Genomic DNA, 27,282 nt, shown 5'->3' with positions numbered 1-27,282 from the left:
TGGTGGGAGGGGGGTTCAGGGTTGGGAACGCATGTACACCTGTGGTGGATTCATGTCAATGTATGGCAAAACCAATACAGTATTGTAAAGTAAAAAAATAAATAAAATTTTAAGAAAATTAAAAAAAATAAATAAAATAAAACAGAGAGCTAAAAAAAATAAAGTTATTTAATATTATTGGTTCTGCTTTCTAACAGGAAAAAAAGTTCACAAAAATATATAGTTATTGATTGCCAGACCACAATCGGGAAGTTAAAAGTGAAGGATGCCTCTGACATCTTTGGCTTTTTTTCTCTGTGACAGACTTGATGGGGAGAACACAGCTGCTTGCAGCTAGTACATCTGACTGATATAGGAATCAGGCAGAGGTGACACAGTGAAGCCACGTCAGAAGATGATAATTGCAAAATCACACATGGGTGGGCAGAAGCTATAAGAGAATGATCATTCAATACTCTTTCTTGACTAAACAAAGTTCCTGTTTTGAATAAGTCAAGCTAAAATGAACAAATTAACACTAACTGTCAATCCTTTGGGGGAACTGCAAATGTTCAGGGGACAAATGTACATATAGTTACTAGTATATAATCTATTTATTGTCTGATACAAATATGATGCCTTCTGAAAACGAGACACATCATCCATTAATTTCTACATAAAACAAAATTTAAACTTGCACAAACTAAAGTAAGTGATCAATATTTGTGAAATAGCCTAGAACTAGAACCATTAGAGTCATGGACCATACGGAAAAAACATTGCAAAACATTATTTTTCTTATTTACCCCGTGCAAACACTTTCCTAAACTCCAGAGAGTAGAGTCTCAAAAATGCTATAACGTCATTGGCCTTGGGCTTATTTGAGGTAATCTCGACTTCACATCTCATTTGTTTAGATAAGAAGAGTCAACAAACTCTTTCTACTCAATGTGCTTATCCATGCCTAACTGAAACTGAAAAGCTACCTGAAGACCATTAATGGGATATTATTTCTTTTCTCTCTTTGGAATCAGCCATGGGAACTAAGACCTGATCATGCTACATTCAAAGACTCTCATACCTTCCTATAACTCAAAGATTTTAAGAAATGGTTGATTTATTTGTCTCAATTACTTTTTAAAGATGTGCTTTTGCCCATACTAATATTAGTCTGCAGCTTATTAACTTGGTTCCTGTCTGGGGAAAATTGCTTTATAATGACTTTGCCTCTGGGATGGGATTTTCAATGTTGCAATTTGAAGTCCTGAGGATACTAGATCTCAGTTCACCCATTCATTTTCCTTATTTACTCATCCACATCCATTCCTCTATGTGATTTTTCTGCCTGAAGTTTCCACCCAGTGTATATCACTGTGTTTTAAAACTAAGGCACAGTCTATAAGAGTTATGCAGAAAATACAGAATGCTCTGGATGCCTTCAGTCTTCCTTTTCTGTTCCTTAAGCCCCTTATGTAAGTCTGTCTCTACCATTTTGCACTGAAAAGTTCCAAACATTTGTTTGTCTCATTAACAGGACATAAAACAACCTTATGAGCAGTATTTTTTCAATCTCTACAGTCCAAACCTCTGGCTCTGTGCCTGGCATGATGCAGGTGGAGATATCATTCTTGACCCAAAGGGAACTAAACTTAAAGACAGATTATTATTCTCTCATTAAAAAAAAAACAACCCTACATTTTCTACCATTTAATCATCTGTGGAATATGTCATTTCCATATACTGCATTCATTAAACAATAAAAATGTTTATTTAGTACTGCTTAACTTAAAAAATAAAATTAATAGGAAATTGGGAGAGAATTAACAATAAAAAATTGGCTAGACCACATTCATATGCATTAATGCATTGTTTTTCCTTTATTTAGTGGTAGGGATTATGGATGATTGACTATAGAAAGATAAATTAAAAATACACTTTAAATTTTTTTCTTAATGGATAAACTTGATCAACATAATTAACCTTTGTTTTCATAATTCAATTTTGATGCAACATAATCAAGGCTCTAGATAATTTTTGAGCATGTGTTGGTCAAAATCTATGAATCTTATGCTTTAAGGATGTTACAAAATATACATGGACTTGGAAAGAAATTTGGGTCAGCCACTAAAGTGGAAGTCAGCCACTACTTCCATAGAGCATTCAGAGAGACAGAGAAATAATAATTTATTTATGTTTATAGGAACATATGTTTAGATAGAATGAAAGTCCTGATCTATTGGCTGAATACAATGGATCTGTTGCTGCTGCTGCTGCTAAGTCGTTTCAGTCATGTCCAACTCTATGTGACCTCATAGATGGCAGCCCACCAGACTTCCCCGTCCCTGGGATTCTCCAGGCAAGAACACTGGAGTGGGTTGCCATTTCCTAATCCAATGCATGAAAGTGAAAAGTGAAAGAGAAGTCGCTCAGTCATGTTCGACTCTTAGGGACCGCATGGACTGCAGCCCACCAGGCTCCTCCATCCGTGGGATTTTCCAGGCAAGAGTACTGGGGTGGGTTGCCATTGCCTTCTGTTGGGTGGGGTTCAAATGACTGAGACTCACAGTTTTCCTTTCCAAGGAATAAAATGCTTTAGAATAAAGTCGGCTTTACTGTCAACCTCAGGATGCATAAACTAGCATAAGATCCAATTTAACATGTCTTTGAGGTAAGCCTTAAAATTTGCCCAGAGGCAAAGTGAAATATTGAAGGAAAAATGAACTGATTCACAGCAAAATTAAACCAAGTGATTCTTTGTAAAGGTTCTAACATTCATTAAATTATTCATTAAATAAACTTTTGTGCAAAAGAATAAGATTCTCTGTGTTCTGTGGCAGTAGTAAACATATGCCTTGTGCTCACCTAAGAAGAGAAAATTTATATTTTAGTCATCCCACACCCAAAGTGAACTAGACTATTGATTATATTACACCAGCAGTGAATTATTTTTTAAAAGGTGAGCTTTTTAATCAGCTTTATTTCATTAGGAAGATCACATTTAGGATGATACTATCTGTTGCTCTTTCATAAAAGGAAGTATACTTGTGCTATTTCAGTGCTACTAACAAAACAATTAAAATGGAGTGAGAAATTAGAAGAAAAGGCTGACATATATGGAGCTACGTTTGCATAGATTTTATTTTCTAAGTCTTCTTTTATTTTCTAAGTTTATTAGAAGAATGAACTAATCACAAGCTTCCTTTTCAGTAAAATGGGGATAATGATATGCATCTCACTGATGCATATGTTTACATGGGGATTAAATGAGAAAATATATGTAATGCTAGGCACATACCTGGTAGCTATTAATAATAAAAATAACAACAAAAAAGTAATGGTGAGGTAGATGACATGAATGTATTGAAATAAATTCTATGGGTTTTATTTATGATTAAATATATTTTTCTGGAAATTCCAAAGTATTTTCTTCCATATTGGAGTCTGAGGGAAGACTGTTAGAAACAAAATTATGTATTTTGCTTAATAGTAATAAGAGGAATTACTTATAGAGTATTTATTAAATGTCAGGCATCGATATAAACACTTTAAATATATTAACCTATTCAATATCCACAGAAACCTGTGAGAAAGATTAATTTTTACTTCTATTTATGCAGAAACTGAAGTACCCAGAGGTTCAGTCATTTGGCCAAGTTCATATGGGCAATAAAGGGAAGAATCAGGGTTTGCATCCAAGTAGTGTGACTCCAGAGAGATTCTACACTCTTGCTTGCTATCTTAGGTTTCCTCTCTGTAGTCACAGGGCTCAGCACTATCTGGACAGTATTAAATTATTACTATAACTAGGTTTGATGATGATCATCTCTTTATCCTTCCCAATACATGTTTCATCACCTTTTTTTTTGTTGCTATAATGAATTTGTTTTTGTGACAAAATTTAGTTTCCCAATCTGGATTAAAATATTAAAATTTCTACCTCACACTTAGTTAAAAGTTGTTTCTTTGCTATCTATGAATTTATATACTTATACCATACAAGGCATTAAAACATCCGTTGAATAAAAGGTAATGACTTTAAAGACCAGACAAATATAGACAGCAGGGATTATGGAACCAAAGAGCAATAAATAATATTTAACAGTTGTATCTACCTTATGGCAGTTAATGATTCAATAAATATGTTTTTTTAAAAAAGAAAACTTTTCTTTGAAGGACAAATTATTGCCCTGAAGTGAGCTAAACATTTAATAAATTTAAGACAGCTTTACTATTCTTTAGGGAACACTGTATTTCTAAGGATGGCAGGTACCATGTGTGTTGACAGACACTAGCAAATGGTAACCACAATCCCATTCCACTTAATGTGATGTTATAAACCCAGTGGAGTGCTGGGAGAGTACTCAAGCATTCTTCTAGGCACGAATTCCCAAGTTATGCAACGATGCTAATGAGCATCATCCCAAACATATGCTGTTGTTCTCAGTTCCTGCTCATGATTGCTGCTACAATGGTACTGAAGCTTGGCATCTTTTAGGAGAAGACACATGAGCTTTATAAATCCCAGGGACTTTTGATGGTATTTACCCTTGGGTTCCATCCCATGCCCAGTGGCAGTGTTTTAGAGGGAAAAGTCACTAACTGAAGTGTCACAAGGGAAGGATTAACAGGTTTGCCAGTAGCTGGTTTGGGTAAATTACTGTAACTCTCTAAGCCTTGGTCTCTTAATGAGAATATTAATTTTTACTATTTTATGGCGTGCTACTGGGAAATAATTTAACATCTGTGAAAATTCTTAAGAAAATAAATATGCTTTATAAATGACAAATATCCAGAAAAGCCACTGAGGTACAAGATCACAGAGTCATTTTATGTCTTTGGATTGCTACCAGCTAGTTCCATTTCTTATTCCTCAACCTGTCAGCTTCTTGGTTGGGGTTAGAACTACATTTTTTTTTTGGCTTAAGACTATCAATATATCAGTTTATTTATTTTTTTGATAACATACAAGTACCTACTCCAATCTCCTCTGACTTCATAACATTTCTGTCTTTTCTCTATGATCATCTATCTTTATACCTACATGTGATTTTACCTGCTTAAATTTTAGCTTTCAGGAAAACCTGCTTGTTCTCTTCCATTTCAAATCTTCCTCAAGTCAAACCACATGTAATATATGTTTCTCTGTCATGGCATACCTCTTCAGTCTTTCAAAAAACTTAGCCCCAAAATTCCGTCTTGTAAAAGAAGTCCTCCCTAATTACACAGATGTATTTCTAATGCCATATGATTTCACTCTGTTCAGTGATAAGAAATACACACACACACACACACACACACAATACTTATTTTTTATGTAATCATACATGGAGATCTAAACACAATACCCCTTTAACTTCCCTTGCTCCAAATAAGAAAGCTCCAAGTCACAAGCTGTTAGGTGAAAGGGCCCAGAAGTAGGAGGAAAGAAGAGAGGGAAGAAAAAGATTGGAGAGGGATGTTAAATGAGCTCTTCAATGAGATACATAACACAGGTGAAGAAACCATGTAATAGCTAAAATCTCTTCGAACTCAATGCTTTACTTTTTAAATCACCATCTGATCCCCTCTCATCATCAGGAAACAGTCTCTAGCATAAATCAGTGACACACTTGACATCATCAAGACAGCAACATCAACTTACGTGTGTCAGTGCCTTAAAAGTTACAAAAGTCTTCTTGGATACTCTCCCATACACTGACATTACCATGAGAACAAGACCAACAGGAATACTACCCTATTTGAGCAGAAGAACCAACTACCACATGTACCCATTCCCCTGCAAACTGGACTTTTTCCCAACAAATGTTGAAGAAGTATTCATTGATTTTAGGGTATTAGACGTCTGGCTAGTTGCAAGTTATGAGTTGTAAGAAGATGATAAAAAAAGGAATCTGTATAATAGTACATAAACTTGAACAATAAGATAATTACTCAGTTACATTCTCAAGAAAACTCACAAAGCTGAGTTTCAGACTGGTGGAAAAGGTAACTTCAAAATTATGCTGGAAAAGAGCTAACATGACAAGGCTCTAGGCACTAGGAACTAATTAAATTACATATGAAGAGTGACTGAGAATTGCCTAGCCCCTGTTATGAGAGTAAAAAAACCCAACACTTTAAAAGTTTTCAATAAGCCTCAACCAAGCTTTCCATTCCATAAGAATAGATTCCCTGTTCAAAATAAATCATGATCTCAGTGGAATCTGAATGGCAAGTGGACAAGTAAAATTAGATGAACATCAACCCATATAGACACTGATGAAGACATATAATCTTACACCTGTAGAAGTTAATGGTAATTTTTCCATTTAAGGGGAAGAAGCTAATGTAATAGATATTTTCTCAGAAAATACAATATGCATGTGCTCAGTCACTCAGTTGTATCTGACTCTTTGCAACCCCATGGATTAAAGCCCACCAGGCTCCTCTGTCCATGGGATTCTCCAGGCAAGAATACTGAAGTGGGTTGCTATTTCCTTCTCCAGGGGATCTTCCCAATGCAGGGACCAAACCTATGTCTCCTGTGTCTCCTGCCTTGGCAGGCAGATTGTTTATCACTGCACTACCTGGGAAGCCTTATAATGTGCATAAGATTTATTAAACTTAAAGTGTATTAACAGAGACATAGGGAACTCAATTCAAAGGAGAATACCCTGATGTTCTTGTTTAAAATTCTCTTGAACTCCTGGAAGGTGACATTTTTTTGTAATATGATTCCAAGATGTTCATAGTACTTCAAGTTAAATGCTCATCTGACCCTTTCTTGGGTCATAATTTTATCAGAAGCTCCCTTAGGGTTTGGGGTTCAAATCCATGTTAAATCAATATACCAAGTTGGTACTTGGACCTTTTTGAACATTAGTTTTAAGGAAGATCCAAGAACGCTTATTTGATTCTTGTAGATTTTTTTGTTTTGGGGCACTTTAAAATAAATATTAGTGATCAGAGTGAAATAGAGAAAATAATAACATGAGGCCATGTTCCTAAGAAAAATGAATCAAATGGAATGAGACAGAAATCATGCATAACCTTAAACACAAAGACAAAAACCCTGGCTTTATGTTGAATATGAGAGTTACAGAATAGTGCGAAAGTACATTATGTGAATAGTGGAAGGAGATACCAGACATTTAGAAACAGACATTTTTCAGAGAAAAGATTTTGTAAGTATAAGAAATATTTTCTTATATGAAGCATTTTATAGAGGAAGTATAGAATAAAGATTAAAAGAATGCATGTAAGACTTACAGTTTAGTAATAGAAAGGATGAGTTTTACAAGTCTTTTAAAGAATAAAGTAAAAATTAAATAACAAATACAGACCTTATTGGAGTAGGAGCAGAGGACGGAACTATGTAGCGTTACATAAGCAATAACAGAAACAGAACCTAATGGAGTATCCAAAACTGAATATAACGTTTGTGTGAATTTATAGATGGAATTAATCAGAGTTGAAAGGAAAAATGGAGATTCAGCAACATGCAGATGGGAGGTAAAGTCACAATAATGGAAGCAACACCCAGGGAGGAGGAGTAGAGAGAAAAGAGGTCACCAGATGAAGCAACTGAGCCTTAGTGAACATGTAAAAATGGCTTTAAACCCAATCATCTTTCAAATTCTGTTCAAATTCCAGGTCTATCATCCAGCTTTCCCTTACATTCCTATTTACAGTTGGTTGTCTTTAATTTTCCTCTTCTGTGACAGTTTCTGACACTTTTTACTAAACTTTCCTCATTGTTTTAAAGCTTAATATAGTATCTTCTTAACAATATTGTTCTTTGAAGAATGGGATCAGGCATTGCACTTATTTGTGTTTTTCAAGGTTCATAATTCTACCAGTAAAGTAGCTATCCAATAAATATTTGTCATATGGATGAGTGGTCCAACCTTCTTTATAGGTAGATAATCTACCTTTATTAAAAGAACAAACACAATTTATGATATATAAGAACTGAGTACTAGAATCAGAGGGAAGGGGTCACTTTTCTGTAGCTCAAAGCCCTGGACCACTGAGTACAACAGCTTCAAAGGAAAGATTCAGGTTAAGCAAACAAGTATGAAGGTAAAGAAAAAGGATACAACTTAGAATAAGTTGGAAAATAATGTGGGAGATGAGAGATAACACTTTAAAAAATGAAAGAAATATTGTGAAACCAATATTATCAAGATTTAGTTTTACGGGTAAGAACACTGATAATATACATGATTTATGACTTACTAGTAAGAAGTTCAAGGACAAATAGCATCAATGCAATTTCAAATGGACTTTGTGTTGCTAACTTGAACAACACAAAAATGTCTTGGTAATAATGGTTCTATTTGGGTTCCTTATAAAATCTGGGATGAAAACATCAAATAATGTTTGCCTCTTTTTTCTGAAGGCAACTTTTAAAGTTAAAATTGTTCACACAAAGAATACATAAAATCTTGAGCTCTCAGAAGATTCCTTAATAGATGGGTTTCTAATAGCAACATGAATAGGCTCTTAACTATAACTGCAGACCCACTGAATATATAGAGACTTTGGGATGCTTGTTGCTTAGGCCACAATTATGCATTGGATTATAACATTCAATTTTTATCCAGACTAGCTTTAAAAATGTTTGCTGTTTTATAGAAATCAGCTTTGAAAAGCATTGGTTGATGATACATAGCACTTATGAAATCTTAAAAATTACATGTATCAAGAGGGAAATCAGATCATCTTACTAAGCAACTGAAATTAAACCTCTAATTTTTTTTTCAGATTTTCAAATGCAATCCATAGTTAATCTTCAGTTTTCTGGCTTAGAGTTGACAATCTGGATCTGTTTCTCCTGCTTCTGAAAGAACTTGCATGTAACAATCAGATCAGTGCTTCACCATTCTGTTTTGTTGTCCAGGTTGGTAACAGATCTAACCACTGAGGGACACATAATGCTGTGCCTCACAGTGTAATTGACAGAGACGCACTTTTAGCTCTTGGAGAAACTGTTCCACATTATGTGAACTGTAGTGAACATTTTTAGAAATTGTGAAGACATAAAAAACCAGTAGAAGCTTGTGTTTTTTTAAATTGAAGAGCACAGACTATAAATCAATATTCATTTAAAGATGTCTTTCAGAGCACTGAATTCACTCTAATAATTTGAGAACATAAATTTATGACACAAATTCTTTGATCATAATTATACTGATTGGTTTATCTACAGATATAATGCCCCAGGGAAAATATTGAGAATATATGAAAAAAATTTCCATTTTATTTAAATAAAAATTTTAAAATAAAACAGTTTTAATGAATTCTACAGCATCCAGTGGTTTTACAAGATGAGCATAACATGGAGATCTGTCTTAAAACTCAGGTGGCTTAATTCAAGCATCACTTTCTATATTTCTATTTCTTATATTCTATAAGAATATTTCTATATTCCTATCTTATTGGATAATGTCCTTAAAATCTTGACTATAGCATCATTATCTAAAAAATACACGTTAAATCTTTACCTATCTTATAGACTTTGGCAGAAGCAACAGAGAGAAGAATGTATAGAAAAAATAATCTTAAGCTTTAAAGTATTGCTATCATTTGGTATCAAAAGACATATTTAGACATGTGATCCCAGACAGGATGGTATAGGCTCACTTTCCTCCAAATACCCTGGAAATAATTCAAGAGATAACCACACACACATGTGCGTGCACACACACACACACACACACACACAGACCGGAGATGTGGAAATAAAAAGTTAGATTAGTAGAAAGGTTAGCAACCCTTTCTTGATTTGAAGTATGATAGATACCACAGGATTATAAGAATGATAGATACCATAGTGAGTTCCCAGAGTTTTCCTTTTACTCTTAGACTAGGGCCAGGCTATAAGCCAGAAATATCAATAGATAGATAGATAGAGAAGTCTCTCAGTCATGTCCAGCTCTTTGCGACCCCATGGACAGTAGCCAACCAGGCTCCTCCATCCATGGCATTTTCCAAGCAAGAATACTGGAGTGGGTTGCCATTTCTTTCTCCAGGGGATCTTCCCGACCCAGGGATCGAACCCTGGTCTCCCGCATTGTAGGCTGACGCTTTACCGTCTGAGCCACCAGGGAAGTCCAATAGATACATACAAACCTGCAGAAATACCAGTAGGTACATACAAACAAAGAGACAAGTAAACAAATAAGAAAAGCCTACTCTCTCTTGCCAAAGGACCCTGGAAAGGAGAGCCTAGCAGGGACATGAGGATGAGGGCAGACTCATCGCCAATATACAGCCCCAGCCACAGTGGTGAGGCCCTTGGTGGCATCTTGGAGCCCAGAGAGACCAACATATTCCCCGTCAGGAGTGATGGCCTGATACACTTGAGATGATGACATCAGTGGGTCCCAAGTAGGTGATCTATCCCCTGCCCCACACCTGCCTTTACCAGGTGGGCAGGGAACATACACAAGGGGTAACATTTTTTATCCCACAGATGCAGAATCCCACATCCCTACTAGTGATGACAAGCAACTCAGGGAGGACCCTTTCACAGCTTGCAGACGGCACCAGCAGGGATCAGTCAGGAACTCCCAAGTAAGAACCAAGCTGATTAAATAGCACATCAAGGGCTCTGAAAACCACACTGCATCTGAAACCACAGCCTACAAAATGGGTCAGTATATGCATACAAAACTTAAACAGGGACACTTACTACTAACATACAATATTTTATTAAAATGTCTATAAAGTCCATGTAAAATCAGTTTGGGATAAAGTGAAATAAAATTCATTATACCAATAACTAGGAATATCTCAAAATGGATAAGAAGAGACAATCAACTGATTCCAATATCAATATGAATCAATTTTTGGAATGATCTGTCAAAGATTTTATTGTATCCATCATAAAACTGTTTCAATAAGAAATTGTGAATTCCCTTGAAACTAATGAAAAAAATAAAAAAATAAATAGAAATGGTAAAAAATAACAAAATATAAGTTACAGAATAGAAAAAAAAAAGGAAATAAAATCTGGGACTTCCCTGATAGTCTAGAGGTTAAGACTCTGTGTTTCCAATGCAGGGAATGTGAGTTCAATTCATGGTCAGGGGACTAAGATCCCACATGCCATGTAGCATGACAAAAAAATAAATAAATAAGGTATTCAAATCTCACTGAGTAGATTCAGTAGTGGAGTGAATTGAACAGAGGATAGAATAGTGAAATTGAAGAGTGGGGAGTAGAATGTACTCAATATGAACAAAAAACACAAAAAAGAAAAGAACCATGCCACAGGGACTTGTAGGACAGTAACAAAGATATTGACATTTTCTATCATCGAAGCTCCGGAAATAGAAGATAAAAAGGGCAAAGAAATAAAACAATAAATAAAAATTTATGCCAAAGGATTTCCCAACTTGGCAAAACAGATAAACCTATAGATTCAAGAATTTGCATAAACCAATAAAAAAGAGAAATTCACACCAACACACACCATAATGTTTGAAAATGAAAGGTAGAAAAAGTCTTAAAAACAACTAAGAAAAGTGTCATACTATCTATGGGGCAACACAAATTCAAATAACAGTGGATTTCTCATCTGAAACTGGGGCTCATAAAGAAGCGGCACACATTTCATACTCTGGATGAATGAAGGGTAATAAATACACTCTTTAGATGGAAACAAACAAACAAACAAAACCAAAAAACACCAGCAACTTAGTTTGTCATTAGCAGACATGCCCTAAAGAATGGCTAACTGAAGTTCTCAAAACAAACATACAAAACAAAACAAAAAAAATTGATAACAGGAGAAAACTCAGAACTTTAGAAAGACAAGTTCAATGGAATGGGACACCAGGAGGAAAAGATGATAAATAATCATTCTCTTAGAGAAATTCTTAAATTGTAAGTAAGTAAGTGTTAGTCGCTCAGTCGTGCCCAACTCTTTGCGATCCCATGGACTGCAGCCCACCAGGCTCCTCTATCCATGAGATTTTCTGGGCAAGTATACTGGAGTGGGTTGCCATTTCCTTCTCTAGGGGATCTTCCCAACCCAGGGACTGAACCCAGGTCTCCTGCACTCCAGGGGGAATTTTTACTGACTGAGCTACAAGGGAAGCCCTCTTAAATTGTATTTGATAGCTAAAACAAACATTATAACAACACTTAATGGAATATTTCAACATATGTTAGAGGAAATGATTACTTTTTTTCACTTGCACTTTCAGAGGAAATGCTTAATTCAAATAAATTTAAAAAGTGGAGAGGCTAAAGGAACATAATTAGAAGTAAAACTTCTATACTTAATTCTAGGTAGCAATATGTCAATATTATTAGATTGTGATAAATTACACATTATTGTAACGTTCAACCACTATGAAAAATATACTACAAGTAAATAAATATAGAATCTTCAAGTTCAAGTAACATATAGGAAGATTAAAAAAGAGAAGGGTATCCAGGTATCCCAGAAGGACAGAAAAACAAGACCCTAAAACAGACTCAATTCAACCTTAAGGACACATAAATTCAAGGTGAATGGATGGAAAAAGATATTCCAAACAAGGGAAAACCAAAAGAGAGCAGGAGTGCTCACTTACATCAGATGAAATAGACTTTAAAAAGCTTAACAAGAGACAAAGAAGGTCATTACGTAATGATAAAGAGGTCAATTAATCAAGAGAATATAGCAACTGTATATAGATATATAGATATGCATTTTATCCTGGAGAACCTAAATATTAAGCAAATACAGATCTGAAGGGGGAAATAGATGATACAGTAATGTTGGAGACTTTGATACCTTACTCTCAACAATGGATATATCATCCAGATAGAATATTAAAAAGGAAACACTGGATTTAAACTGCATCTTGGAATAAATGGAATTATTAGATATGTAGAATATTTCATCTAAAAGCAGAAGAATACATTTTCTCAAGTGTACATGAAACATTTTCTATGATAGAAATAAAATGGTCTCTGTTTGCTAATGATATAATTTTATATACAGAAAATCCTAAAAACTCCACACCAAAAAGTACTTAGAACTAATTAATGAATTCAGTAAATTTGTAGAAAAGTAACAAATAATTGCTGCATTTCCGTACAACAATCTGAAAAACAAACAAACAAAAATTCCATTTACAATAGCATCAAAAATAAGAAAAAATACTAAGTAATAAATTCAAGGAAATAAAAGATCTGTACAACTGAAAGTTATAAGACATTGACAAAAGATTTCAAAGAGAGGCACATTTAATATTAAAAAATCCCATGTTGATGAAATTGATGAATTATTATTGCTAAAATATTCTCACTACCTAAACCCATCTGTAGATTCAATGCAATCTCTAATAGCATACCAATGGAATTTTTCACACAACAGAAAAAAAAAGTTGTAAAATTTGTATGGAACCACAAGAGATCCCCAGTAGCTAAGCAATCCAAAGGAGGGATAAACAAAGCCGGAGGCATCAAACTTCCTCCTGACTTCAAATCATATTGCAAAGCTAAAGTAGTTGAACAGTATGGTACTGGCATAAAAACAGACACATTGACAAAGGAATAGAATTGAGAGCCCCCAAATAAACTTGCGTTTACAAGTCAGTTAGTACTTGATAAGGCAGTTAAGAGTACTGAGTGGGGAAAGGATAGTCTCTCCAACAAATCGTGTAGGGAAAACTAGATATTCATATTCAAAAAATGAAACTGGATATCGTATACCACTCCCAAAAAATAACTCAAAAGAGCTTAAAGACTCAAATATAAGATCTGAAATCATTAAAATCCTAGAAGAAAACATGGAAAAAGCTCTTTGACATTGATCTTGGTAATATTTTTGGAAATCGCTCCAAAGGAACAAGCAACAAAAGCAAAGCTAAACAAGTGGGAAAACATCAAACTAAAAAGAATCCACACAGAAAAAAAGTCAACATGATGAAAAGGCAGAAAACATCTATTAAATGGCAGAAAAAATTTGCAAAACATTAATCTGAAAATGGATTAATATCTAAAATATATTAACGACTTGCACATAAATGGCAAAAAATCAATCTACTTTAAAAATTGACAAAGGACCTGAATAGACATATATTGAAAGAAGACAAACAGGTACATGAACATGTTCTCAACACTGTCAGTCATCAGGGAAATGCAAATCAGAATCACAAGGACATATCATCTCATACCCGTTACAATGGCTACTATCAAAAAGGCTCATGCACTATTGATAGGAACGTAAATTGGTACAGCCACTATGGAAAACAGTATGGAGGTTCCTCAAAAAAATTAAAAACAGAACTTGTATATGATCCTGTACTCCCACTTCTGTATATATATCTGAAGGAAATTACATTACTACCTCAAAGAGATATTTGCATTCCCATGTTCACTGCAACTTTATTTACAATAGCCACGATATGGAAACAACCTAAGTATCCATTGAACACTGAATGGGTAGAGAAAACATGATGTATATATTCAATGGTATATTATTCAGACATAAAAAAAGAAGGAAATATTGCCATTTGCAACAATATGCATAGACCTTGAGGGTAGTATGCTAAGGGAAATGTCAGAGAAAGACAAATACTATGTGACCATACCTATACGTGGAATTCTAAGAAGCTAAACACATAGAAACAGAGAGTAGAACGGTGGTTGCCAATGGCTGGGGAGTAGGGGAAACCAGCTGATATTGGTCAAAATGAAGAAGCTTTCAGTTATAAGTTGAATAAGTTCTGAGGATTTAATGTACAGCATAATGGTTACAATTAATAGTGCTATACTATATACTTGAAAGTTGCAAAGAGAGTAAATCTTTAATATTCTCACCATATAGATACAGAAAGGTAATCATGAGTTGATAGATATATTAAGTAAATTGTGTTTATCATTTTACAATATATATATGTATCAAATCATCTAGCATGTGTGTACTCAGTTCTGCCTGACTCCTTGCAATCCCATGGACTGTAGCCCACCACGCTCCTCTGTCCATGGAATTTTCCAGGCAAGAAATACTGCAGTGAGTTATTATTTTCTTCTCCAGGGAAGTTTGCTGACCCAGGGATTGAGCCGACATCTCTTGCGTCTCCTGCATTAGCAGGTGGATTCTTTACTACTTGTGCCACCTAGGAAACCCGACATAATGACTAAATGATGACAATCCAATAATCATATTTCCTGCTTTAAATTGACATCATTTCATTTGTCAATTATATCACATAAAGTTGGAAAAGATTTATATGTTTTAAATTTCCTATTGTGGAGATTATTTTAGTTTTCACTTTACTGATATATAATTGAAGCTTTCTATAAATATAGGAATGACATCTTTAAATTTTGCAAAGACGTACTCTATTTACTATTACGTACCCAATGTTTATAAAATACTATGTATGCTTGAGAAGTATATTTTCCATTTGCTAAAACTTTTAGATCAATAATCCTATTTCTGTTATTCATATATTTCTTCTTATTTTTGGTTGTTTAATATACTAAGTAGTAAGAGAGGTGTGTTTAATCATATACTCTAATAGTGAATTCTTCAAATTCTTTTTTTTTTTTAGATTTGTCATTTTTACCACTCTGTAACTTGAAGCTATACATACAAGCACACATAGAAGTTCAGAATTGTTATCTGTTCTCCTTTCTCTTTCCACCTCAATTTTTCCTGTTCCTTTTTTTAAAAAGAATAAACTAGGCAGCATCAATTCTCCCTAATATAAAGGTTTATCATAGAGCCACAAGAATCAAGACAGTGTGTTAATGGCATGTAGACAGACCCATAAACCAGTGGCACCTAATGACTTATTACAGAGATGCTCTCTCAATCCAATGGAGAAAAGATAGCCTTTTAAACAAATGGTGCTGGAATTGTTGGATATCCATAGGGGGAAAACTGAACCTGAACCTAAAATTTATGCCTTATACAAAAATTAAGTCAACATAGACCACAGGTTTAAATGTAAAATGTAAAACTACACAATTTAGGTAAAAGACATGAAAAAATGTTTGGCATCTAGGGTTAGGTGAAGAATCCTTAGACTTATAAAAAACACGATTCATAAAAGGAAAATTTGATAAATTGGACCTCAATTAAAAACATTTTCTCTGCAAAAGACCATGTTAAGAGGATAAAAAGACCAATATACACTGAGAGATAATGTTTGTACAAAACATATCTGATCAGTTGTACAAAGCATATCTTTACATAACCAGAATATGTAAAGAACTCTCAAAACTGAATTTAAAAAAATAGTCTAATTGAAAACTGGGCAAAAGACATGCTTGGACATGCTTCTGAGAAGGATATATAAATGATAATCACATGAAAATATGTTCAATATTATTAACCGTTATGGAAATACAAATTGAAACCACAATGCAGTATCATTACAGTCTATCAAAATGGCTAAAATAAAATTTAAAAAAAAGTTGTAACACCAAACACCAGCAAGAATGCAGTAAAACTGGATCACTCCTTCACTGCTGGTAGGAATGAAATAAATGGGTACAGTCACTCTAAAAATAGCCTTGTTAAAAAAAAAAAAAAAGCCTCGTAGTTTGTTCTGAAAGTAATGATACACTTTCTATCATCTATGAGATGGCTGGATGGCATCATCGACTCAGTGGACATGAGTTTGAGCAAACTCCAGGAGATAATGAAGGACAGGGAAGCCTGGCGTACTGCAGTTCATAGGGTTGCAAAGAGTCAGACATGACTGAGTGACTGAACAAAAATAATACTTTCTATAATATCCTAGCAATTGCAATCTAGAACACTTTTCTCAGGAAAAAGAAACCTATGTTCATACAAACACCTGTATACAAGTGTCTGTAGCAATTCTATTTGTGTTAGCTAACAACTGGAAACAATTTAGATATCCTTCAAAGGGTAAATGCTTGAATAAACAATAGTACCTAAAAAGTAGCAAGCCATTGAGAAACACATTTGAATGGATTTTGACATAATTAAATTGAATGGAAAAGCAATCTCAAAAGTTTATACACTGCATGATGCTACTTGTATAACATTTTTGAAATAACAAGGTAATCAAAATAGAGAACAGATTAGTGGGGTAAGGACTGTGCAGTGGGAGGAGACGTGCATGACTGTGCAATGGTTGAGTCTCAAGGTAACAAATCTTTATTGTGGTTATGGCTATATGCAGCTACACAGATGGTATGATTGTATAGCAAAATGCACAAACGAGTACTTGTATAACTAGTGAAGTCTGAAGAAGTTCTGTGAATTGTATCAATGTCAATTTCCTGATTTTGATATTATATTATATAAGATATTAACATAGGGGAGACTTCATTAAGGGTGTTTGGTAATTCCTTGTACATTTCTTTGCTATTTCCTGTGGATTTATAATGCTTTCCCAAAACAGCCATATTTGAAAAAATTTGAAACAATTTTGCTGCTATGCACAACAATTTCAGTGATGTCAAAATTATTTTTAAATTTGTGTGCATTAAAGAAAAGAAAGCGAAGTCACTTAGTCGTGTCCAACTCTTTGCGATCCCATGGACTGTGGCCTACCAGACTCCTCCAGCCAGGGGATTTTTCTGGCAAGAGTACTGGAGTGGGTTGCCATTTCCTCCTCCAGGGGATCTTCCTAACTCAGGGATTGAACCCAGGATTCCCGCATGGCAGGCAGACGCTTTACAGTCTGAGCCACAAGGAGTAAGGAAAAGATATAACATATTCCTAAACATAAAAGTCGAGACCTAAAGGACGAGGTACTGCTTGACAGTTACAGTAAATATGAATAGATAGAAGGGGAAAAATAAACAATTGGTACAGGAATGAAATTCCAAATATTTAACAACTTTAATTACTGTGACACTGAGCACTTAGAATTGAATGTGACAAATTGGAACAGATGCCAGCCAGGAACAACCCAGAATTTGGTATCTGTGCACAACAGTGGAATATCCACTGATTTACCTAATGATTTATTTTAGATTAATTTTATTATTTCTTCCAAAAAGATTCATATTCCTAAAATATTGTTTTTTCTTAGTAGCCTTGAGCTGAAATCAAGGAAATGGTGCTATATTGTTGGATAAAGCATATCTTAAACTGTTGCTATAGAAAATAAAGACTAGTAAAACAAACAATTAACAGTTGGTAGAATAAGAATTAATTGGTTCTATTAAGAAATTTTAAATTTCTTCGTTTTTTAAACAACGACACCCCAAAATATCAGTATAGACAGAATATACTCAAATTAGTTTGTTCATAATACTTAAACATTTGGAGTTCAATATTTACACATAAATGTATCTTTTTAATTTTAAAGTTTTAGTACTTGAATAGTTAATAGCTTTAGAGACTGTTTTTTATTAAGTCTTCCTAGTGAAAAAATTTCAAGATATTTTACAAATATAATCCTGGCAGTTTTATCAGATTAGGAAATCAAATATTTAAGGGATATATTAATTTGGTCATATTTAATCTAGGATCTCTGATCATCAAAAATATTCAATGAGAAAGTTCAAAGTTCCTATTTAAGGAAAATAAATTATGTTGTCAAGGGACAGAATTTGAACTATGAAAATAAAAATGTCCACATCTGTCATTTCTATAAAATTCACTTAAGAAATGACCTGAAATTAGTGTTTTCAATTATTTTAGAAAGGCAACAACCCCTTCTCTTGAAAAAATCCATCCATTTAATAACTATTATGAAACAAAGCTTATGCTATCTTTGTTTATGAGTATTTTGGACATATATATTTTGAACTTTTTTTTTTAGCGAGAGTAATAGTTAAGGCTTTAGTTAAAATAAGCTGAAAAGCAGTTTTCATGTAGGTAAAAGGTTAAGATTACATAAGCTTTTTTTCCCTCCTATGGTAACATGAGACAACTAAATTCATAGATACAAAATACACAAATGAAGGCATCCCATTCACATAGCTCTAATTCTTTTTGTGAAATTTACAGCCACTTTAATAGAATGGAGATGGTGGTGAGGGGGATGGCCTGTCTACTAATACCAGGCTGGAATTAGCTAGCTGGATAATTTTAGCCTAGATGGGTTTGTTCTCAAGGTAGGCCAACTATTCTGAATTTCTTTGCGTTTGTCTTTCATGAGGCTGATTTGTTGGCTCAGAGCATACTTGAAAGAAAGTGAAGAAGCAATTTAGAACCTATGGTACAATAAACTCTGTGCTTCTTGCATGTGAAACTAAATTTGAGTGATATAGATATCCTTTCCATTTTACAGGCCAGAAAACTAGGCTCCTAGAGATTAAGTACCTACCTAAAAGCCCACAGACTGAGATTTAGAATAGAGCTTTCCTTGAAAAATTCTACATAATGTCCTTTCCTGAATACAATACCATAGTCCTACTGAGTTTAGTCATTTTTCATCTTTAAGGAGAGTCATACTGGGATTGAATTACTTTTGATATTAACCCTAATACAGTGATTCACATGGACTGTATCGTCACTGGGATGTTTATGACTGGAAACATCTCAAACACCACAGTGCTCATTCTGAGGGCTGCGGACAATACAACAATGCTTTATATGTAGTGCAGGCAATCTTACATCCAAATTCTTTAACAGTTAATTGCTATTTGAGTTTTGTTAAAGACTATATTGGCATGCTAAACAGTACTCCCCCAAATACTAATATTAGAATCCAGTAGTAGGTGGTGAGTTTTTTCTGCCATGTAGACTGGTGCTAAAATTCCAAAAATGCACAGAGCCATGACAAATACAAAGGACACAACTACTTCAGTATTTGCAACCGTACTGTGAGAGAAGGAAATATGTTCTTATGTTTAGTGGTTATGTTATTCTTCAAACAAAAAAGCAAAATGATTACTTTAGTTTCAATAGAATAAGTGGTTGTTTAGTAAGTATTTGTGCTGAGTCATCCATGATGGCTTTTCTCCCCTTGGTACTAATAAGAAAACATTTGTTACTGCTTCTCTCATTCAAGGATGATTTAAATCAGGGTCCCATCTCTGTTTTACCCAGCTTCCTCTTTATAGTTGACTGAAGAATTACTTTCAGGCATCTATATAAACAGAGCTAAAGAAGCATATTTTTACAGATGCAATCTATATCTACATACACATCCATCATATGTACATTTATAAACTATGTACACATATACAACATGGGATTCAACCTTGTGAGATTAAATATAAATTATAATGATAATAAAGAATTTATGCTATGCAACCCAGTAAGGTCTAAATTGTATAATCTAAAAATAATTGCAATAAAATTTCTAGGTAGGATGAAGTTAGCAGGTTATAACCTAAGAGAACATATAGAAAATCTAGATTAAATGTAAAAAATAACCAAGGAATCAGAAAACTGCTGAAATAAAAGATCTAAAATGGTCTAAGAATCTGAAGAAGAAAGAACCCTGGAAAGGTAAGGAAAGATGCGTAGTTCATTTTTGTTGATTGGGCTGTGAGAAGAATCCAGCCTTAGCCTGGGAAGAAGGCCACCATGGGGGGTGACAGAAATGGGGAGGCTGTTGCAGAATCTTGAGGGACTGACAGGCTCCAACAATGCCAATCATCCCATGATGATATCTGTCAAGTTCAGAAGAGGAGATACCCCTCATCCAAGGTAAGGAGCAGTGGCTGCACTTTGCTGGAGTAGCTGTGAAGAGATACCCCATGTCCAAGGTAAGAGAAACCCAAGTAAGATGGTAGGTGCTGCGAGAGGGCATCAGAGGGCAGACACACTGAAACCATAATCACAGAAAACAAGTCAATCTGATCACACGGACCACAGCCTTGTCTAACTCAATGAAACTAAGCCATGCCATGTGGAGCCACCCAAGACTGGCACGTCATGGTGGAGAGGTCTGACAGAATGTGGTCCACTGGAGAAGGGAATGGCAAAACACTTCAGTATTCTTGCATTGAGAACCCCATGAACAGTATGAAAAGGCAAAATGATAGGATATTGAAAGTAACTCCCCAGGTTGGTAGGTGTCCAATATGCTACTGGAGAGCAGTGGAGAAATAATTCCAGAAAGAATGATGGGATGGAGCCAAAACCAAAACAATACCCAGCTGTGGATGTGACTGGTGATAGACGCAAGGTCCGATGCTGTAAAGAGCAATATTGCATAGGAACCTGGAATGTCAGGTCCATGAATCAAGGCAAATTGGAAGTGGTCAAACAGGAGATGGCAAGAGTGAACGTCGACATTCTAGGAATCAGCGAACTAAAATGGAAGGGAATGGGTGAATTTAACTCAGATGACCATTATATCTACTACTGTGGGCAGGAATCCCTTAGAAGAAAGGGAGTAGCCATCATGGTCAACAAAAGAGTCCAAAATGCAGTACTTGGATGCAATCTCAAAAACAACAGAATGATCCCTGTTCATTTCCAAGGCAAACCATTCAATATCACGATAATCCAAGTCTATGCCCCAACCAGAAACGCTAGAGAAGCTGAAGTTGAACGGTTCTGTGAAGAACTACAAGACGTTTTAGAACCAACACCCCAAAAAGATGTTCTTTTCATTATAGGGGACTGGAATACAAAAGTAGGAAGTCAAGAAACACCTGGGGTAACAGGCAAATTTGGCCTTGGAATGCGGAATGAAGCAGGGCAAAGGCTAATAGAGTTTTGCCAAGAGAATGCACTGGTCATAGCAAACACCCTCCTCCAACAACACAAGAGAAGACTCTACACATGGACATCACCAGACGGTAAACACCAAAATCAGATTGATTATATTCTTTGCAGCCAAAGATGGAGAAGCTCTATACAGTCAACAAAAACAATACCGGGAGCTGACTGTGGCTCAGATCATGAACTCCTTATTGCCAAATTCAGAGTCAAATTGAAGAAAGTAGGGAAAACCACTAGACCATTCAGGTATGACCTAAATCAAATCCCTTATGATTATACAGTGGAAGTAAGAAATAGATTTAAGGGACTAAATAGATCTGATAGATAGAGTGCCTGATGAACTATGGCTGGAGGTCCGTGACATTGTACAGGAGACAGGGATCAAGACCATCCCCATGGAAAAGAAATGCGAAAAAGCAAAATGACTGTGTGGGGAGGGCTTACAGATAGCTATGAAAAGAAGAGAAGTGAAAAGCAAAGGAGAAGAGGAAAGATATAAGCAACTGAATGCAGAGTTCCAAAAAATGGCAAGGAGAGACAAGAAAGCCTTCCTCAGTGATCAGTGCAGAGAAATAGAGGAAAATAACAGAATGGGAAAGACTAAAGCTCTCTTCAAGAAAATCAGAGATACCAAGGGAACATTTCATGCAAAGATGTGTGCAATAAATGACAGAAATGGTAGGAACCTAACAGAAGCAGAAGATATTAAGAAGAGGTGGCAAGAATACACAGAAGAACTGTACAAAAACATCTTCAAGACCCAGATAATCACGATGGTGTGATCACTCACCTAGAGCCAGACATCCTGGAATGTGAAGTCAAGTGGGCCTTAGGAAGCATCACTACGAACAAAGCTAGTGGAGGTGATGGAATTCCAGTGGAGCTCTTTCAAATCCTGAAAGATGATGCTGTGAAAGTACTACACTCAATATGCCAGCAAATTTGGAAAACTCAGCAGTGGCCACAGGACTGGAAAAGGTCAGTTTTCATTCCAATCCCAAAGAAAGGCAATGCCAAAGAATGCTCAAACTACCGCACAATTGCACTCATCTCACACGCTAGTAAAGTAATGCTCAATATTCTCCAAGACAGGCTTCAGCAATACATGAACCGTGAACTCCCTGATGTTCAAGCTGATTTTAGAAAAGGCAGAGGAACCAGAGATCAAATGGCCAACATCTGCTGGATCATGGAAAAAGCACGAGAGTTCCAGAAAAACATCTATTTCTGCTTTATTGACTATGCCAAAGCCTTTGACTGTCTGGATCACAATAAACTGTGGAAAATTCTGAAAGAGATGGGAATACCAGACCACCTGACCTGCCTCTTAACAAACCTGTATGCAGGTCAGGAAGCAACAGTTAGAACTGGACATGGAACAACAGACTGGTTCCAAATAGGAAAAGGACTAAGTCAAGGCTATATATTGTCATCGTGTTTATTTAACTTCTATGCAGAGTAAATCATGAGAAAGGCTGGGCTGGAAGAAGCACAAGCTGGAATCAAAATTGCCGGGAGAAATATCAATAACCTCAGATCTGCAGAAAACCACCCTTATGGCAGAAAGTGAAGAGGAGCTAAAAAGCCTCTTGAAAGTGAAAGAGGAAAGTGAAAAAGTTGGCTTAAAGCTCAACATTCAGGAAATGAAGATCATGGCATCTGGTCCCATTACTTCATGGGAAATAGATGGGGAAACAGTGGAAACAGAGCCAGACTTTATTTTGGGGGGGCTCCAAAATCACTGCAGATGGGTGATTGCAGCCATGAAATTAAAAGATGCTTACTCCTTGTAAGGAAAGTTATGGCTAACCTACACAGCATATTCAAAAGCAGAGATATTACTTTGCTGACTAAGGTCCATCTAATCAAGGTTATGGTTTTTCCAGTGGTCATGTATGGATGTGAGAGTTGGACTGTGAAGAAAGCTGAGCTGCCAAAGAATAGATGCTTTTGAACTGTGGTGTTGGAGAAGACTCTTGAGAGTCCCTTGGACTGCAAGGAGATCCAACCAGTCCATTCTAAAGGAGATCAGTCCTGGGTGTTCTTTGGAAGGACTGATGCTAAAGCTGAAACTCCAACACTTTGGCCACCTCATGCGAAGAGCTGACTCATTGGAAAAGTCTCTGATGCTGGGAGGGATTGGGGGCAGGAGGAGAAGGGGACGACAGAGGATGAGATGGCTGGATGGCATCACTGACTCGCTGGACATGAGTTTGAGTAATCTCCAGGAGTTGGTGATGGAGGGAGGCCTGGCGTGCTGCAATTCATGGGGTTGCAAAGACTTGGACCTGACTGAGTGAATGAACTGAACTGAACTGAACTGGAGGTTTAAAATAAGCTGCTGCTGCTGCTGCTGCTGCTAAGTCGCTTCAGTCGTGTCCAACTCTGTGCGACCCCAGAGACGGCAGCCCACCACGCTCCCCCATCCCTGGGATTCTCCAGGCACCACAGATTTTTTGGAGTTTTTCAGTGTCAAGAAGAAAAAAAATTAACTGTTGATGTTCAAGAGCTATCCAGGGGCAGGCTCCACATGGACCCACTAGACCACATTTGATCCTCTGGACCAACGGCAGCCTGCTTCTATATTTCGTATGGTCCAAGAGATAAGTAAACAGTTTATACACTTCTAAATAATTGAGGGAAAAAAAGGATGAATAATATTTTAATTGGTAAAAGTATATAAATCTCAAGTTTCTATGTACCTGAGCTACGTTTATTGAAATAAATCCATGCTCTTTATTTATATATAGACTTTGGCCACTTATCTAAACAATGAGTAGTTGCAAAGAGTACTGGGTAACCAAAGCCGAAAATATTTACTACCTGACCCTCTATAGAAAATATTTGCTGATCTACAATAGGCTGTTGAAATTCTGGGTGGGCAAACACTGTGCAAAAAAAAGTAGACTAGAGGTAGACTGGGTCTCACCAAAGCTCAGTCCAACCTCATGTTGACCCAATTCTGATCAGATTAAGGCAATTAGCCTCCATTCTATCTCCCTAGTAGAAGAAGGATAAATCTTTGCCAGTGAAACATATTATCTAAAGCATCTACATTTTTTACACATATATTATACATATTTCAGCATTCAGAAAATTACTACCATTTTTTATCTGAGTTGACTTGTGAAACATATAAAGAACTTTGTCTTAACTTGTAGACTCAACAGCAATGCATTAACACTCAATATTTTAAACAATTTTAACCTAGGTAATTTAAATAAAAGAAAAAGAAGTAAAACACAAGTAATATTATGACCAAAAGGCACTTTTCTTGGTAAGAAAACCTAAGATATGTGTCTGGAACAATAGCATTTTACCTAGATATTAGTTTCCATTGTAAAATACTCCAATAATTTATGAAATACAGTCTGTGGATTACTTATTTTGAACAAAATGAAAAACAGTCATTAACCAGTTATAAAATCATTATGAGCTATAAGACTCTATTCTAGGACTCGTTTCTTAATGGCAAACGGATTGAGATACTGGTATATTTTAGGCATCTACCATCCTGAGAAGACAGACGAGTATGGATATAGGAGAAACTGATAACATTTAAATGTTATAGTTCTTCAAAATGTTAAACTCACATCTCTCCCGGGATTTCAAGATTTGACTTTAATCGCCTGTTATAATGAAGAGAACAACTCAGAGAATAACAAGAGAGCTGAGAAGTTCAACATGTTAAAGAACTGCAAAATCACTGAATTCATCTGTGGCATAAGTAAACGGTAACTCCTAGATACAGCAGATCAGCTCATTTTAATTTATAACCAATCATAATTTGCAACACACGTCTTATATGTATCAATGAAATGTACCCTAATTGTGCTCACAGTCTCATGTCACAAAATAACTGTAAAAAATTCACACACATATAGATGTACTTGTATACAGAAGGCATACAGATATAGCTATGAATATAAAATTAAGGTGATAAAAATTAGAGACTAATGCATTCAAATATGTACATGTAAATTGTATACTGATTTTTTAATTTAACTCAGTTGTATAACCAACTTGTGAATAGTTACCATATAACCTAAGAATGAACAATAGCATCTTGATATTATCTGAGACAGAATTATGTCAAAATTAAAGGACTTTTAGAATTACAGACTTCGTAAAAAGTTGACTTTTTTAAAGCTTTTTAAAAAGTGTAAATATTCTTCATCACTTTCCTCACTTTTAAGAGCTCTTCAATGATGAGATGTCTCTGAGCAAGGCTCTAATAATTTGATCAGATAAAAACTGTGAATGTGTTCAAATAATGAATCTTCAGGAGTATATGATATGTATCATTTTAGACAAATTATAAGTACTCTTTCAACATTAAACTCAATAGTACAAAACTTATAAGTATCATCAGTAACAGATTTCATCTATATAATTTACTATACAAGAACAAGGTTTTCATTCATCTAACCAACAAGATTATTTTTAAAAACCCTTCACATAGATGAAAACTGTTGATTTTCAAGCAAGTTAATGCCATTACACTGGGAAATGTAAAATGCTAAAGATAATCCAGCACATTCATGTGTTGTAGTTAAATGCTTGGTTGAAAGAAAGAATATTTACATATATCTTTAAATCATGGATTCATTCCTTAATAACTAGTAGAATGTTATGCCTCACAACACAAAAATAAAGCATTACTTATAGTTTTACAGTACTTTTCTCTATATACCATATTCAATTCCATTGAAAAGATCAGAGTACTCAGAGAGACATATTGCAAACAAAAACTCCCTAGTAGGTGGTGGAAAGTAAGGCCAGGAGTCAAGCAGAACCCACAGAGATGACAGAGCTGTGATATCCAGCGCAGTCACCTTAGAGAGAAAAAGGAAAACCACATGGCCCTGCTGAAATGCCGAGTTAATTCTCTCTCCTATCTCAGCACTAAATATTACAGCTTCAAAATTGTCTCAATCAGCATACAGTTTCTTTAGACAAGACCCTCTTTTAAGAAATAGACACATTCTTTAAGTGCAACAGCAAAACACCATAAAAACTTAAATAACTTACCATTTTCTTTGCACTCTTCTGGAGGCTTAGCCTTTTTCGCAAGTCGTGGATCCAGCCATGATGTTGTCTTTGTGTTATGGCTGAAAAGAAAAGAGATCACTCTGAACAGACACATACTGAAAGGAATCAAGTTTATTCCTTAAGAGGAAAAAAAAAACCAAAAAACAAAACAGGGTTAGACCAACAAAATTGCAATCGATACACTTAATTTGCTTACTGGTTCTAAGTAGCCCTGAAGGAGGTGTAAGAGTAATTGTGCAAGGCAGCTGTAAATTTGGCAACCTCAGCTCCCTGTCCTCAAAGCAGCTATTTTTATTAAAATCAACTAGAATGTTGCCAAGTTAACCTCATTGAAAATGCAGAACTCATCCAGAGCAAAAGGAATTTATTACAAATACAGGATTCTCCAGTTGGAAGAGCACAGGCTGCAGGCTCTGATACTATTTCCTCAGTTTTGCAAAAGAATTATTTTCATCTTAAATCTGTCCTTTTCATAAGCAGTTGTTTTGTTACTCTTTTAACTACAGAGTTGGCAGAGGGTGTACAACAGTGATACAAATTATAGCATGTTCTTGGGATTCCTACATTTTCTCAAAAAGTGATTAATAGCAATTTCATTAACCCACATTTAGCTATCTTCCATCTAAATACTTTCAATCCAGCTAGGGGGTAAA

At 35.4% G+C, this 27,282-nt stretch overlaps 1 protein-coding gene across 1 annotated transcript in view; it reads right to left on the bottom strand.

Moving 5' to 3' along the window:
* The window catches only part of MAGI2 (membrane associated guanylate kinase, WW and PDZ domain containing 2), a 1,481,671-nt gene that overhangs the window by 481,561 nt on the left and 972,828 nt on the right, over positions 1-27,282 (bottom strand). The window contains exon 6 of the mRNA XM_052638336.1: positions 26,609-26,688. Coding sequence (XP_052494296.1) covers positions 26,609-26,688 — 80 coding nt within the window. The remainder of the gene's footprint in view (positions 1-26,608; positions 26,689-27,282) is intronic.

The sequence above is a fragment of the Budorcas taxicolor genome, chromosome 4, assembly GCF_023091745.1.
Source record: "Budorcas taxicolor isolate Tak-1 chromosome 4, Takin1.1, whole genome shotgun sequence".
Lineage (NCBI taxonomy): Eukaryota > Metazoa > Chordata > Mammalia > Artiodactyla > Bovidae > Budorcas > Budorcas taxicolor.
The sequence above is the reverse complement of the archived record's forward strand: the minus strand, read 5'-3'. Positions and strand labels throughout refer to the sequence as shown.